General features: G+C 41.8%; 1 protein-coding gene across 2 annotated transcripts in view; it reads left to right on the top strand.

Annotated features, from left to right (window-relative positions):
- Window positions 1-15,339, top strand: part of NRPC2 (nuclear RNA polymerase C2) — a 259,266-nt gene that overhangs the window by 82,117 nt on the left and 161,810 nt on the right. For both annotated transcript variants that reach the window (XM_086509417.1, XM_086509418.1), the window contains exons 6-13: window positions 383-435; window positions 529-593; window positions 12,762-12,867; window positions 12,948-13,058; window positions 13,139-13,198; window positions 13,725-13,769; window positions 13,838-13,888; window positions 13,979-14,077. In XM_086509417.1, the coding sequence (XP_086365543.1) occupies window positions 383-435; window positions 529-593; window positions 12,762-12,867; window positions 12,948-13,058; window positions 13,139-13,198; window positions 13,725-13,769; window positions 13,838-13,888; window positions 13,979-14,077 (590 nt within the window). The remainder of the gene's footprint in view (window positions 1-382; window positions 436-528; window positions 594-12,761; window positions 12,868-12,947; window positions 13,059-13,138; window positions 13,199-13,724; window positions 13,770-13,837; window positions 13,889-13,978; window positions 14,078-15,339) is intronic.

The following is a 15,339-nucleotide window of genomic DNA, read 5'->3' as shown; positions in this document are numbered from 1 at the left end:
GTCTTCTAGGATAGTTGCAGATGCAACTAAGCATCTCATCCCCCCCCCCCCCCCCCAAATCCCTCTCTTGCTTCATTTTAGAACATGCTACAATCTATTACACTAGGTACTTGGACTCCGGAGTCTCTCCTAGAGCACTTGCTCAGCACAGTTGAGTTCCTTCTTTGTGAAAGTTGTATTTCAGATCTTAGAGCTTAGATACAATGTACTTGCTCAGCACAGATGGGTTCCTTCTGAGTGAAAGTTGTATTTAATATTTTAGAGCGCATTGTAGTATGTCAGAATGTACTGTTTCTAAAGACTAAAAAGCTCGTGGATTACTTCCTATAATACTGGCCATATAGCACTTGATGGACTGTTAAAAAGCTATTGTTTTGTGTAGGAGAGTGTCCTTTGGATCCTGGTGGATATTTTGTTGTTAAAGGAACTGAGAAGGTGCGTAGATTATGAATAAGTTTGAGGAAGTCGGTATGAAAATCTGCTGATAAATACCTTGTTTTGTTATTTTTTTTGCAATGGCAATATCAGGTCATCTTGATTCAAGAGCAGTTATCAAAGAACCGCATAATTATTGATACGGACAGTAATGGATGGTAAGCTAAGTGTTTTTTTCATAGGCTTGTACAAAGTGTTGTTTGTGTAACCATAGTCCATATGTTTAGAGATCTTGGCTAGCATATTTGGTATGTGCAATGCAGTGAAGGCTGCTGCAGATAAATATTAGTTTGTGATAAAATTGTCCCAGCATGATTGTAAAGACGGCATATTTGCTCATTTTGCATTTCCACAGATGCTTAGGACAAATGTCTACTTGAACATCAAAATAACTTTTGAGTTATCTCTAAGACCGTTAGTTGATTGTTTGTATGCTCTTGCAAAATAGGATCTCACAACTGTAGGGTCAAGCAAAGACTTTTGTCACAAGCATGGAATGAGACTCATTTGTTTTTCTCTGAAGTGCTGAGCAGCAGCAAAATCTTCACAGAAGGCAACTCTGCATTTAGTAACTCCGAAATCTGACATTCTGTAAACTGATTTCGAAAATCTGAAATTTCCTTTAATCTTTTGACACTTAAAATCCACCTGATTTCTGATCAGTTTGTGAGAACGGACTGGAAAGCCCTCTTTCAGGTTATAAAACATGATTGAACCCCCTTCAATCCCTAGGTACAGCTTTGCATTCTCGTACATAGCAGATTGTATGCAGCAAGGCCAGTCTTAATCTATATTTCCCAAGATCTATCTAACCTTCACACATCCTCCAGATAAGCAGGACAAAAGGAAAAGTCTTGACTCACACACATCATGATATGTGCAGACCTAGACCATTGCCTCAGAAAACCTGTGGTTTATTTGATGAGAAGCTACACAATTTGTTTCCGTGTCTGAAGATATTTAAAACAGTTGCAATAGTTTCAAGCCCAAAGTTATGCTCACTTGAATTAACTCACTTGCTACTGCATCAATGTACAGACATGCCTTTCTTTGTTGCTAAGCTAATTCTTGAGTTCTACATTTAGCAACGGACATCATTGGACGATTTGAAATTCTACTCTATTTCTTTTTTTATGGTCTTTTGCATACAAGCTCTGCCATGTTGTTTAGTGTACTTCTTTTGCTACAGTATTTCACGTACAAGCTCTATCATGTTGTGTAGTCTCCTTCTTTTGCTCAATAGAAATGAAATGTATCATCCTCATTAACCATTCTCTAGTCTTTTAATGGTGTTGGCTAGGGTACACATGTGTTTATTAAAGTGTTGATTACTTTAGAATCCTGTTTAACACTCTATCGTTGATTTGTAGACTTCTATACTGAGTGGTTAATGTTTTTTTTTTTTGTTTGGGGTGGTGTCATTATGTAAGTGCATAATATTGTTTTTATAAGTTTCTCAAGAGTTCGCTCAGGTTTTCTTTCGCTCGAGAAACATCGATCGTGTGATGGTAAGACTCCTCAAGATCCTAGAAGGTGATATTCTTGTTGATAAACTATCCATTTGTGACCATGACAATGAAGTCGAGTTCAAGCAAAATAATAAACCATCACACACTAAATGTATGGGTGAGTATATATGTCACGTCCCCGAGAAAAGTATTGCAACAGCCCTGATGGGTGAGAATTAAATGCTCCATCTGAAATGTCTGGCTGAAATGTTATTTTCGAAAATCCCCCTTGTGTGTGTTATGTAAACTCCCCTCCCTCTCCTCTGTGTGTTATATTCCGCTTCACCACTACCGTTGCCTCCATCTTACCCTCAAAGCTCACGGTGATTGCTATGGTGGGCTCCTCTTTGATCGCCTCTTTTTCTACCTTTATAATCTCTCCTTCCTTGTAGGATGGGCGGCCCGGTAAAGTTGCAAGCTCTGCTTTAAGGACATCTATCTCCCGCCCCCCCCCCCCTCTCTCTCTTTCTCTCTCTTTCCACACAAGCATGGGGCCAGCACAGTGGACTATGTCATGGCACAACCGAGCTCCATTTTATGCATTCAAGATTTCACAATAGGACCCAGACCAGTGGGTGTAGCAGTAGATCATGCTGTCTTGACACTTTCCGTCTCCTTTTGGCACAATACAGCCCAGGTGTCAAAGAGGGAGGACAAATACCGCTATACATTTACATCAGAGACCGACTTTGTTTATATAGATCTCGCAGACGAGTGGGTGTAGCAGTGGATCCTGCTCTCTTGACACTTCCTAGCTTAGATGGAGCGAGACCCTATACCAGTTGTTCTCGAGTAGAGACTCAGTACTTCCCTCCCGATGGAAAAAGGCCTAGGGAGGATGGAAGAGGTGGGTCACCATGGTGAGAGGAGATGCAGCGCAGAGAAGGAAACGAGAGAGAGAGTAACAAGAGACAGAGAGAAGCTCGACACAGCATCAAGGAAAAAGCAACGCTATTGCCTTCTATTAATTTGTAAGAAACCTTTACATATATAGAGTTAAAACATTACCCATGCACACTCCATGCAAACTGGAGGTGTTACTGCATGCCATAAAGATTTTCCCATGGGAAAATGGGCTTGTAAACCCAACAACCCCCTCCTTAAGCCCAAACCACCGACAATGGACTTGGTATAGACCATGGCAGAGTTCAATCACCTGAAACTATGAGTAGAACCCCCCCCCCTGACAACAACATAGGTGTGTGTGTGCACTTCCCTCAAACAACAATCAGTGTGAGACTACAAGAACTCATAACCAAACATAAATGGGCGGTCTTACCACTGATATGTGGCAATGTCTATAACCCGTACAAAATTTTGGCATGAAGATAACTTGCGCTAAAACAAGGCTTTTGACATTGATATTGACAACATACCAAATTAAAAATAAACCTATGACACTTGATAGGGAAAAATATTTTTTATATGCTGTGTCGGTGGTGTACCAAGTGCTTGAAGCAAAACAGTAGAAAGAGTCACCATCACTAGCTTTCTTTTCAGAAACGCTTTGATTTTGGAGTCGCTCTTTTGTTGTTCGTTGGCGTCACTGTACAAGTTTTTATCATCAAAAAACTGGTTCTTTTTTGTTACCATATACATGTGGTAGTGATGTGTGTGAACACACTAGGACCGCCGGGGCATTTTTTTCCTCTATAGGATGTTTTTTCCCCCGTGGATTGTATATACGCCCATCACTCTGGGGCTATCTATCTTTCCATTGCACACTAAGTAACACACTCTCTATTGTGTGCCTTGAGCTTCCTTCGTCTTCTCCAAGCTGTGTGCGTTTCTCTGCAACCCTAATTCCAGCAATTGGTATCAGAGCAGATTGCGTCCTCCCGGGCTTAGTCGCCAGCTGCTCCAGTACACGCCTACTCACTTTCTCCGATTTTAGTGAGCTTTGGTGAGCGTTCGCAGGTCGACAAATACTTTGGGTGAGCTCATAGAGTGCGGTCTGCTTAGATTTTTGATTTGGGCTCATTCAGGCCTCCGTTTCCACTTCAGGAAGTACTGCACATGCTATTTCGTCATTTTGTGCAGAATTTCTGTCAGTGCCGTTTTCTGCAGAACAGGTGTCTTATAGTCTTCTACGGTTTGTGCTATATAGCACGTGTTGTTCCCGCTCCGTTTCTCCTATTTTCGGGCAGTTTTCACATCAGGTGCAACATTTACCATGGTTGACAACAACAACATAGATGTGTTCAAGATGTTTGCTGCTGAGGACAGGTTGGATGGGGACAACTACCCTATGTGGGCTTATATGATGCAACATGTTCTTGTGTCAAAGGGCGTCTGGAACATTGTGCAGGGTATTGATGTACGTCCTGGTTCTGAGGATGTAGGCGATGTTGAGGATGTTGCAGGTCTTGCTGCTGTTAGAGTTGTTTTGGCTACGGCAGAACAAGCTCGTTGGGATGTTAAGGATGTGCAGGCTCATGCATTGATTGCGTTGTCTATGAAGCGCACCATTGTTCCTCACATCCGTTCAGCAAAATCTGCAAAACAGGCTTGGGATATTTTAGCAGGTCTTTATGCAAGCCGCAATGAGGCTAAAATTGCTTTGCTGCGTAAAGAGCTGGAGTCAAAGATTATGCATGAGGAAGATGATATGGACACTTTCCTTGCTAGTGTCAAGGATATCAATGAGCAACTCATTTCTGCAGGTGAAGTCATTTCAGACAGTTCCCTAGTGCAGACTGTTCTTGATGCCTTACCAGATTCCTACCAGACTTTTGCTAGTACTTGGAGACTGACGACCCAAGGAAATCCTGAAGTTGTCAAGTTTGATGCATTATGCACATTGCTGTTGCTAGAGTCACTTTGTAGAAAAAACAGGACTAGGCAGCGTGCAGTTGAACAGGCTTTTATTACTTCTCAAAGATAGGGTGGTAACAGCAATGCAGCCACTTCTTATGGTTCTGCTGCGAGTGGCAAAACTTTTGTTCCTAATGCTTCTGCTGGCAGCAATTCGTCTAGAAATTCTGGTGATAAGGGCAAAAAGAAGATGCGTTGCCATTATTGCAAAGCTAATGATCACTTGATTAAGTCGTGTCATAAGTTGAAGGCCAAAGAGGTTAAGATGAAAGAGGGTGGTTCCACTGCAAATGCTGGTTCCACTACAAATGCAGCCATTGTTGAGTCTTCTGTGAAAGGAGACTGTGATGCTGATGTTGATGCAGAATGGGTTTTTAGCGTAGAGTGCACTTACAATCCTGCTGTCCATGATGCATGCTTGTCAGTTGCTACAGATTCACATGTGTGGTATTTCGACAGTGGTGCTACAAAGCACATTACTTCACATCATGAATTTTTCACCTCTCTCGAGTCCGTCCCTCATGGGAATTCAGTCACTTGTGCCAACAATGCCTCTTATCCAGTTCAGGGAGTTGGAAAGATTGTGCTTACTGTTGCTAATGGCAGTTCTTTCACACTTGTTGATGCACTTTATGTACCTGGGATCAAGAAGAATCTCTTGTCTGTATCCGCACTTGCTAGACTTGGACTTGTAGTCAAATTTGTGGATGACAGATGTACAGTTCATGATCTCAGTTTTGGTGATGAAATTGTTGTATCTGGCCTTTTGTGCCGTGGGCTGTATAAGCTCACTTTGTATGACAAGTGTGGACAAAATTTTGTAAATGCTATTGCAGATTCAAGGGCTATTTCAGATGCAAAACTTTGGCATGCACGTTTTGGTCATCTGAATTTTATCAGTTTGCTGCGTTTGCAGAAATCTGATATGGTTGCTTCTTTGCCGTCTCTTGAAGCACTTGTCAAACATGTTTGTGAAGGCTGTATTTTGGGTAAGATGCATCGTTCGAAGTTTCCAAAGGATGGTTCAGTTAGGGCCACATGCAGGTTGCAGCTTATGCATAGTGATGTTTGTGGGCCCATGCAAACTCCGTCCTTGGGCAATTACCTGTACTTCGTGACTTTCATTGATGATTACTCTAGGCATGCATGGGTATTTCCGCTTAAAGCGAAGTCCGAAGTTTTTATGTGCTTCAAACAATTTCTGGCTATGGTTGAAAATGTCTCGAAATGTACTATGGGCACCCTCCGTTCCGATCGTGGGGGGAGTATATGTCTCATGAATTTAATGCATTTCTGGCTAGTCGTGGGATAAAACACCAATGTACAGTGCCTTATACACCTCAACAGTATGCTGTTGTTGAGAGGAAAAACAAGTCACTGACGGAAATGGCACGATGTATGGTCAAAAGTCAAGCTTTGCCGCATTCTTTTTGGCTTGAGGCCATCATGGGTGCCACTTCTGTACTTAACAGGTGTCGTACGAAAGCTTTGCAGTCTATTACTCCATATGAAGCATGGCATGATAGAAAGCCTTCTATTGAGCAGATGCGTGTTTTTGGCTGTTTTGCATATGCTTTGGTGCCACAAGTGCAGCGTAGAAAATTGGATGATAAGGCTGTCAAATGTATTTTTGTTGATTATAGTGCTGAAAGCAAAGGTTACAGGTTGTATCATCCGCAAACAAAGCGTATTCTTGTTTCACGGGATGTAGTGTTTGTGGAAGATTCTATTCAGCCCTTGCTGTCATGTACTAGAGACAGTAATGTAAGCTCATAGGACATTTATGACACTTTGTTGCCTCTTTTCAGTGGTGGAAATATGAATGTAATTTCCAATGAGGCAAATGTACAGCCTATGGGGGTTTTTGAAAATGTTGCAGATCAGCCTATTACTGATGCAGATGTACATGATGTACTTGATGAGAAAAGGGTTGAAAATGAGCAGGCTAGAGGTATGCCAAAATGGCTGGTACACACTTTGCGTGACAATAAATTGGATGCACCTTTGTCTAGTCGTACTCGTTCAGTCTCTCGCCATGCATCTTATGCATCAGATTGTTATGCTTTGGCTGTGTCTAGCTTACATGATGTTGAGAAGCCTCTGTCTTTTGATGAAGCACAGATTTCAGAAACTTGGATGGCTGCCATGCAATTAGAATATGATGCACTTATAGAAAATGACACATGGACTTTATGTGATTTGCCTCCTGGAAAAAAGGCCATTGGTACGAAGTGGGTTTACAAGTTGAAACGCAAGCCAGATTGTGAGATCGATCGCCATAAGGCTCGACTTGTTGCAAAGGGTTATGCACAACAAAAAGGCATAGATTATGAAGAGACTTTTGCTCCCACTTGTCGTATGACTACTGTGCGTTTTCTATGTCCATTGGTAGCTCATTTTGGTTGGGATGTACATCAATCAGACATTGTTACCGCTTTCTTGAATGGTGACATATTTGAGGAAGTTTATGTAACGTAGCCTCGCGGTTTTGTCATAAAAGGACAAGAGGACAAAGTGTGCAAATGTAACAAGGCTTTGTATGGGTTGAAGCAATCTCCTCGTGCTTGGTATGAGAAAGCTGACACTCATTTGGTCAAACAAGGCTTTCGTAATAGTCCAACAGAAAGCACATTGTATGTAAGTCGTGAGGGTGATATACTTCTCATTGTGGTTCTTTATGTTGATGATTTGCTGATCACTGGACCAAATGAGGGACATATTGCTGAATTTAAGGCTGATTTGAATGCTATTTTCAAGATGAAAGATTTGGGGCTGTTGCATCATTACTTGGGTATACAGTTTAAGAAGTGTGATTGTGGTATTGCCTTGTGTCAGAAAAGTTACATAGAGACATTGCTATGTAAGTTTGGACTTGAGGATTGCAAACCTATTGCCACTCCCATGGAAACAGGTTTGAAGTTGAGTCTACATGATGGTGGCGATCCTGCTGATGTCACTCTTTACCAAACTGCTGTTGGCTGCCTTATTTATGTATGCAACACGAGGCCGGATATTCAGTTTGTAGTCTCACAGGTCAGCAGATTTATGCATAGCCCAGGGTCTAAGCATTGGCAGGCTGTCAAGAGGATTTTCCGCTACCTTAGTGGCACTTTACATCTTGGCTTGTTTTATCCCAAAGGGGGATCATTGCCGCCAGACTTACATGCTTTTTCGGACTCAGATTGGGCTGGTTGTTTTGACACGCGAGTGTCCACAAGTGGTTTTTGTTTCATGCTTGGCAGTTCATGTATATCATGGTTGAGCAAGAAGCAACCTACTGTGGCCACTTCGAGTTGTGAGGCTGAGTACAGGGCAGTCTTCACAGCTACGGTTGAGTGTGTATGGCTCAGACGCCTTATGGCTGATTTGGGTGTTGGACAGGACACTACCAATACTATCTACACTGACAGTCAGAGCGCATTGGCAGTTGCGTGGAACCCAGTTTTTCATGCTCGCACAAAGCACATTGAGGTGCATTACCACTATGTCAGGGAGAGGCTCTCAGCAGGAGAGATCAGCTTGGCTTATGTGCCAACATAGGACAACCTTGCCGATCTTTTCACAAAGCATTGTCTCGTGAGAAGCTTAAAGATTTCCGCAAAGCTTGGGGCTTACTCCCCTTTGTGGACTGATCATGTCCTCAGGGCATGGCATTTCCCTTTACTCATGTGCCAACTCTCATTCACCGCATGACTCCAAGGGGGATTTGTTACCATATACATGTGGTAGTGATGTGTGTGAACACACTAGGACTGCCGGGGCATTTTTTTCCTCTATAGGATGTTTTTTCCCCCGTGGATTGTATATACGCCCATCACTCTGGGGCTATCTATCTTTCCATTGCACACTAAGTAACACACTCTCTATTGTGTGCCTTGAGCTTCCTTCGTCTTCTCCAAGCTGTGTGCGTTTCTCTGCAACCCTAATTCCCACATTTTCATATGTATCAACAACCCTCCAAGGATCCTCCATTTTGTAGGAGTGCTTTAATATGTTGTGAGAGCTTATGGATTTCCCACTGTCGGTGGATGCCACTAAGCTCATCCAAAAATTGCCAATTTGTAGTGGCATTTTACTCTTGGGAAAAATCTTTGCTTCTTGTGATTGTTGCTCGTCAAATTTTTAGAAGATCAATCTTTATCGCCACTTGGAGACAACCTTTCAAATGCAAGCAAAAAACGTTAATTCCTTGTATTGTCGTCGACACCACCGTTGTGAGTATTCCGAGATGGTCGTGAACCGGTTTCGCAATCTTGATCGATCGGGTGTGATTGGGTGACAGACCCTCTAGCCAAGGATTAAATACGATGGCCACCACTATTTAAGAATAGTGTGAAATATTAAAATGACAAAATTTGTTGCAGACCACGCAGGCGAAGAGTGCTGAGAAAATTTTCTCACTGTTTACTTGAGCCTTGCTTTGAGCGTGTTGAGATGCGCGTGCCTAGCGTGTTGAAAACGCTCACGAAGTCACCAAGCTTTAATGTACCACAGCTGCGACCTTTGTTTCAAGTATTGTAGCTGGACAGACGGCGTTTTGAGCCTCCTGTGACGACATCAACGCCCTCCTGGGCTCTCTGAAGCACCGTGTGAGCAGTGTTTTAGGACGTTCTTCTAGCTAGGCTTACCAACGGCCAACTCGAACGTGCACTCAAGCTTGCCAATGACATCGCTTGGACTCACTGCGTTTTGGGATGCCACTCACAAGGTCCTTCCTCATGGCCTAAGCTTGCCGACAGTGTGATAATGTCACAAACTGGTGACGTGGCTTCCCAGTACACACAACCCCCCCCTGGCAAGGACCCCTTTGGCGGGTTGAAATGGTGACGTGGCTGCTGACCTGGCCGACTGCGGCGTAAATTGCGGAAAAGGCTGCCACATGGCACTGTGTACGGACGTCCGCGTTTTACGGAAAGCTGGGGGCAGTTTTGCGTGGGAAAGCTGGGGGCTTGTAAACCCAACACCTCCCCCAGTTATTACTTCCCTGATTTGTGGGTCAGTACGCAACATCCTTATATACGGCCCCTGGATAGACACCCCTTCCAGATCCTCCTGAGCCATGCCTGTCTACAAGTACCTTCTTTATTACTGAGATGGTAAAGATGGCCATTGACGGGATGATGATCAGGTGGGCATATGATCATGATGGTCTAGTAGCATAGCACTCTATACATGCTAGAGATATGCTGGTAGAGGTTCTTGCAGTTCTGTTCAATCGTGTCATGTGTGAGGGTCTTAGTGAGACTTGGAGACTGTCTACTATTGTGCCTGTCTTCAAGGCAGGAGATCCTACAGAGCGTGGAAACTATCGTACTATTATGATTGGACACACATTGGCACGGTTCTATGCATCTATTCTTGAGTAGCAGTTGAGTAGATGGGTAGAGAGTGAGGGCATACGGGCAGCGGTCAAATTGCAGGCATTGCAATAACTTGTATGGCTTCTGTGTATAAGATCTTTTTCCTTTCTCCCGCTAGAAGACTAAGCCACCTCATGGATCAGTTCATTCTCAAAGGTAAAAAAGGCTGTATGAAAGGAAGATACATTCTAGATGCTATCATCTCCATTTGGGAAGGCATGGAGTTTGTTGAAGAATTAGACCAGGACTCCTTTTTCTTCAAGATTGACTTTCATAAAGCCTATGATAGAATTGAGTAGGAGTACATTCTACAAAGTTTGCATGATATGGGGTTGGGCAGGGAGTTTAGTAGTTTTGTTCACCTACTGTTTGTAAATGGCTCTGCAATTTTTTTGTTGATGGTACTTTGATTGATGCTATTCCTCTTCACAAGTCCATCAGAGAAGGCTGTCCTTTGTCTCCTCTGCTTTAGCTATTTTCTCTGATGCACTCGGCTGCTAACGCACTCCAGAAGGGATATCTGATTTAGTTCACTCCACTATAGGAGTGAAACAAGGTTGTCCATTGTCTCCTCCTCTATTTGGAATGTATATAGATGAGGCTTTTGATGACATTGACAGAGAGGGTGACAAAGCTGCCCAAGTGGCAGGGATATGGATTCCATTGTTGTTACATGCTGATGATATTGTGTTGATCTCCGACTCATTTGAAAGTCACACCTTTTATGAAGGTCTCCGATGAGGAAAAGACACGAGACTTGAAGCAGGCCTACAACCTTAGCTTCGGTAGAGCATGAAGGTGTATCCCCTTGATACCCTTTAGAGGATGATGGAGTGGGCAATCATTGTTGAGAACCTACACTCTACTGGAACTCCCCTCCCATAAGGATGGAAAAAGCTCTTACCGTGCAAGATAGAGAGCGGTATATGATGATCATGGAAATTAAGGTAGAAAGCGCTCCCTTAGGGGTCCTGATCAATCTAAGAAGCCAAAGGGCACGGGTAAGCAGCTCAAATATCTCTCGCCTGCCCAGGTACAAATCTTAAAGGAAGAAGGAAGATGCTGCTACTGTGGAAAGAAAGGACATATGAAGCCCGACTGCTTTGTTTGGTAGCAATGGCAGGAACAAGCATCTTCGTAGAAGAAGTAAAAGAACAAGGAACCCGCTCCACCAAGCTCAAATTCTATTCTTCATGTACAACGAAATATGGAAACGAAGAAAGGAAAGCGTTAGCTTCTCAAGGGCTAGGGATCTGTGAACAACCAGCGAGTACTGATCCTCTGTGATCCGAGATCTAGAGACAACTTCATCTATCTTGATATTGCAAAACGCGCTTGAGCCTCACACGTGCTCAATCAGATACTTTGATCAGATCCGGATCTGCATTTGAAGGGTTGACTACCAATGCAAATCGTGTGCAAGGACAGACAAGAATTTGAAGTTTTAGCCGTGTGTGTAGTGGATGATGTCTACTGCTTTATCCAAAAGGATATGGTGCGCTTCACTCGACAAGCACGCAATTGCAACGATTTATGATCAATATAATAAAAGAAATACTGCAAGAGGCTCCAATTTGGGGGTCAACACTCTCTGAAGGGGAAGTTTGCCTCTTCTTATCAACTCAATTTAAGTTTGAAGCTGCTTTATTTTCTTTGTTCCAAGTCTATGTTAGTAATTTTCCCGTTGCCACATGGCCCGCCGGTTATAGTGGAGGTTGTGGTTGATGAAGTCACTTAATTTGAACTCGGAGAGATGTAGACTTACTCTCATTCTCTCAGAGAATGTGAGTGACATTTAAAATCCCAAATGTTGACGAGACTCTACGATTTGAATGACATGTTTATTTTGTGTCATATATGTTTCTGGTAAGTTGTTTTGTGGATGACTACCATGAGTCTATATTTTGTTCCTGAATCTTGATGAAACTTTTTAGTTTGGATCTCATGTCTGTATTGTATCATGTGCTCTTTTGAGAAAATTGTCTCGTGGATGATTAGCATGAGGTTACAACTTGGAACTTTTCTTTGAAGGGGAATCTGGCATTTGGCATGGATTCCTCTAGGTCCATACATGTACTGTTTTTATGAATTATGTTTTGTTACAAGTTTTGGCTATTTACTATTCTAGTGTCTTTATCCCATTGTTGACAGTGCAGTGGTTATTTTGAAATAGCTAGGCTCAATGCTCGTATTTGGTGCTTGGTCAATGGCAATTAGTGCTTGTAGCTTGTTTCTTAATGTAGAACGTTTGTTATGTTGCCAAATTTGAGTCATTGTGATATCAATAATTATGATTCATAATGTTCTTTGATTTTTTATTTGTTGATGTTTTGGTCCGACATTTCGTCTGGTCTTTCTATGGGGTGAAACATTTCATGTTGAAAGTCCATGTTTTAGCACGAAACATGTCATGGCTGAAATGTTTTGTGGTGAGGTTGAGGTTTGATGGGCATGCATGCACCCGTGTGTGTGTTTACAAGTATATGTATGTGTGTGTGTTTACACACACACATACACATGCACAAGCACAAGCACAAATAAATATGCGTGTGCGTACCTACCTATATATGGATCTCACAACTATAAATTCTCAGCAACACTTGCGGCGAGCTTAGATCAAATTTTCTTTGTTTCGCATGGTAAGTGTGGCAGCATCTGTGACCAGCAGCACCCATGAAAGAAAAAGCAAGACAAATTTCTTGGTGAAACATGAAAGGATCTACGTTCGTCTTAACACATTCACGGATGATGTAAGGACTGTTGTTTGAATTTAAATGCTGATTTGCCTTTATCTGTCTAAAATTGTACTGAAAAAACATTTGATTTGTAGGTTCCCATTATCGTGGTATTCAAAGGTATGGGTATGGAAAGTGACCAAGAGATTGTGCAGCTCGTGGGTCGTGATCCAAGATATGCTGGCATACTGGCTCCATCTCTTCAAGTAAGCACTTATTGATGACCGGAAAACTGCTTGCTTAGTTCTTAATTTGTACTTTACTGTGTTGCTTATTTTAAACGTAGGAATGTTCATCTCTTGGAGTATATACTGAGAACCAGGCACTTGAGTACCTTGGCACCAAGGTATTTATGGTTCTGATTTTTTCTTAAGCTACTGTCATTCTGTTCTCCTACATCACAAGCTAATGAATATGAATGGATGGGATTGTATGGGCCTTTTCGCACATAGTTTTTGGTTGCTTATATTGAAACATCTAGATTATAGGTTTTGAGGAAAGTTTGTCTTACTAAATACTTTAATAAAAGCAACCTTTACAATTGAGGGAATCCATGTTCTATCCACGATGATCTTTCTCAAACTAATTTGTTAGAGATGTTACGAGAGGTAAATATTTCTAGAAACGTCTATAGTTGAACATGAGTGAGAGTAATAAGTATCGCAAGGTCCTAAGGTTGTATATAATTTATCTTTGGAGCTATGGTCTCTGTAAAACACAGTGATCAATCATATTGGTTATCAATGAACATCTCTACGGAACCTACTTGTTTTCTGCTCTAGAAAACCGCTAGGAAGTTTCCAGTTAAGGAAGAGAGTATTGTGTTCTTTTGTTCTTTCTTTTGATAGACATATGATGTCTGTCATGCTCAGGTCAAAGTAATGCAGAAGGCTTGGGTCAAGCAGACAAAGTCAAAGGTATAAAATCTCAAAGTAAATCATGCATGCTCTTATAAGAATTTCTCATTGGTTCGATCTTCTTGCAGGTTGATGAGGCTCGAGACATCTTACAGAACGTTTTCCTTGCCCATGTTCCTGTGAGATTCTAAACTTTTTGTTTTCTCTGAGAAAATGTACGCTTGCATGTGAGGTTATCAATTGGAAATGTTTTTATCTCTCCATGTCAGGTCAAAGAATATAACTTTCGCCAGAAATGTATATATGTTGGTGTAATTCTTCGACGCATGTTGGAAGCTATGATGGATCCCTCTTTTATTGATGACAAGGTAAAATTCATCTTTGACTTGCCAGCTTATTGTTTGGCATTGGGTCTGTTTAGCCTATTTTGTGGAGTCTGTTTTGCTACCAAATAGCCTACTAAGAGGTAAACAAATTACTGTAAGCAATAGGTGTATGCTAGGGAATTGCTAACAAGGTAGCGGCAAGGGGGGTGCTTTCTTCGATGTAAGAAATTTCTTCCCATCAAATTATGTGAAAGAATTGGATTGTGTTTCCTTAATAGGTTTACTAGTAACACTTTCCTCAAAGCTTAAGTTTGAAGAAGATAACCTAGCTCTAGCTCAGGTTAAATGTTCCTACAAAGGCGATGAATCTTTAAGGCTTTGTCTCAGGTAGCAGCCGTGTAGGTATTTGTGGCGAAATATTAGTTCTTCACTTAACACAACTAGAGACTTAGGGTTCTATATCTACTATTGGCACTGGAAACATTAATACGAAAGCTGCAATATCTTGTCAATACTATGCATGATGGATTAATAATTATATGGGCTTGTGGATGACTACTGAGACTGTATAATCTGCACCTTCCTTGAAATGGCGAATCTCGGATTTGCTTGATTTATTTAGGTACATATATACTCATATAGTGGACATATGTTTTCCTCCACATCAGGATGAGTTAATATTGTGTTGATTCTGTCTATCCGAGTGGTGCATATGGTCTACCGACTATCTTTTTATTCGAAGAGTCTTCCTTGCATCTCTGAGCTGTGGAAAATAACAGTAGGTAGAGCTTTGTATTGATTATTCTCATGTATGTGTGGGTCGGAGCATATATTAATATACTCTATTTCTATTCCTATTATTAGGCTGGCAACTTCGGTGAGGATGGTGTAGTGTTTAGTCCATCCTATGCATGATTAATCTGATGGTGTTATTGTCATGTGGATGAACTACATCTAATTTTTTTCTTGCGTCATCTTTTGGAATTCTGTACCGTGTTTTATCTTCTAGAGTTTCCATATCTTTCCTATTTTGCTTATCCTTTTGTGTCTGTTTTATCTTTTTGATTTGCTTCTGTAGTGAGCACAGGAAATGGCCTCCTTTTGGTCACCTCACCTTCATCTTTGACAGGGTGGGGCAAGCCGCTACGGCTAAGCTAGACCCTCTGTGCCATAATGGTGAATTGTGATGATGTGAAATCAACACAGACCTGGCAATGTCTCTTGTTCAAGATCACTTTAGCTCATGCCAAAATCTATCTGTTTAGTTGCCTGAAGGTTGTTTTAATGGGAGATTTTGCGATGGT

This window comes from Adiantum capillus-veneris, chromosome 3 (assembly GCF_014529385.1).
Source record: "Adiantum capillus-veneris isolate H3 chromosome 3, ASM1452938v2, whole genome shotgun sequence".
NCBI lineage: Eukaryota > Viridiplantae > Streptophyta > Polypodiopsida > Polypodiales > Pteridaceae > Adiantum > Adiantum capillus-veneris.
Note: the sequence above shows the minus strand (reverse complement) of the source record. Positions and strands in the feature narration are given on the sequence as shown.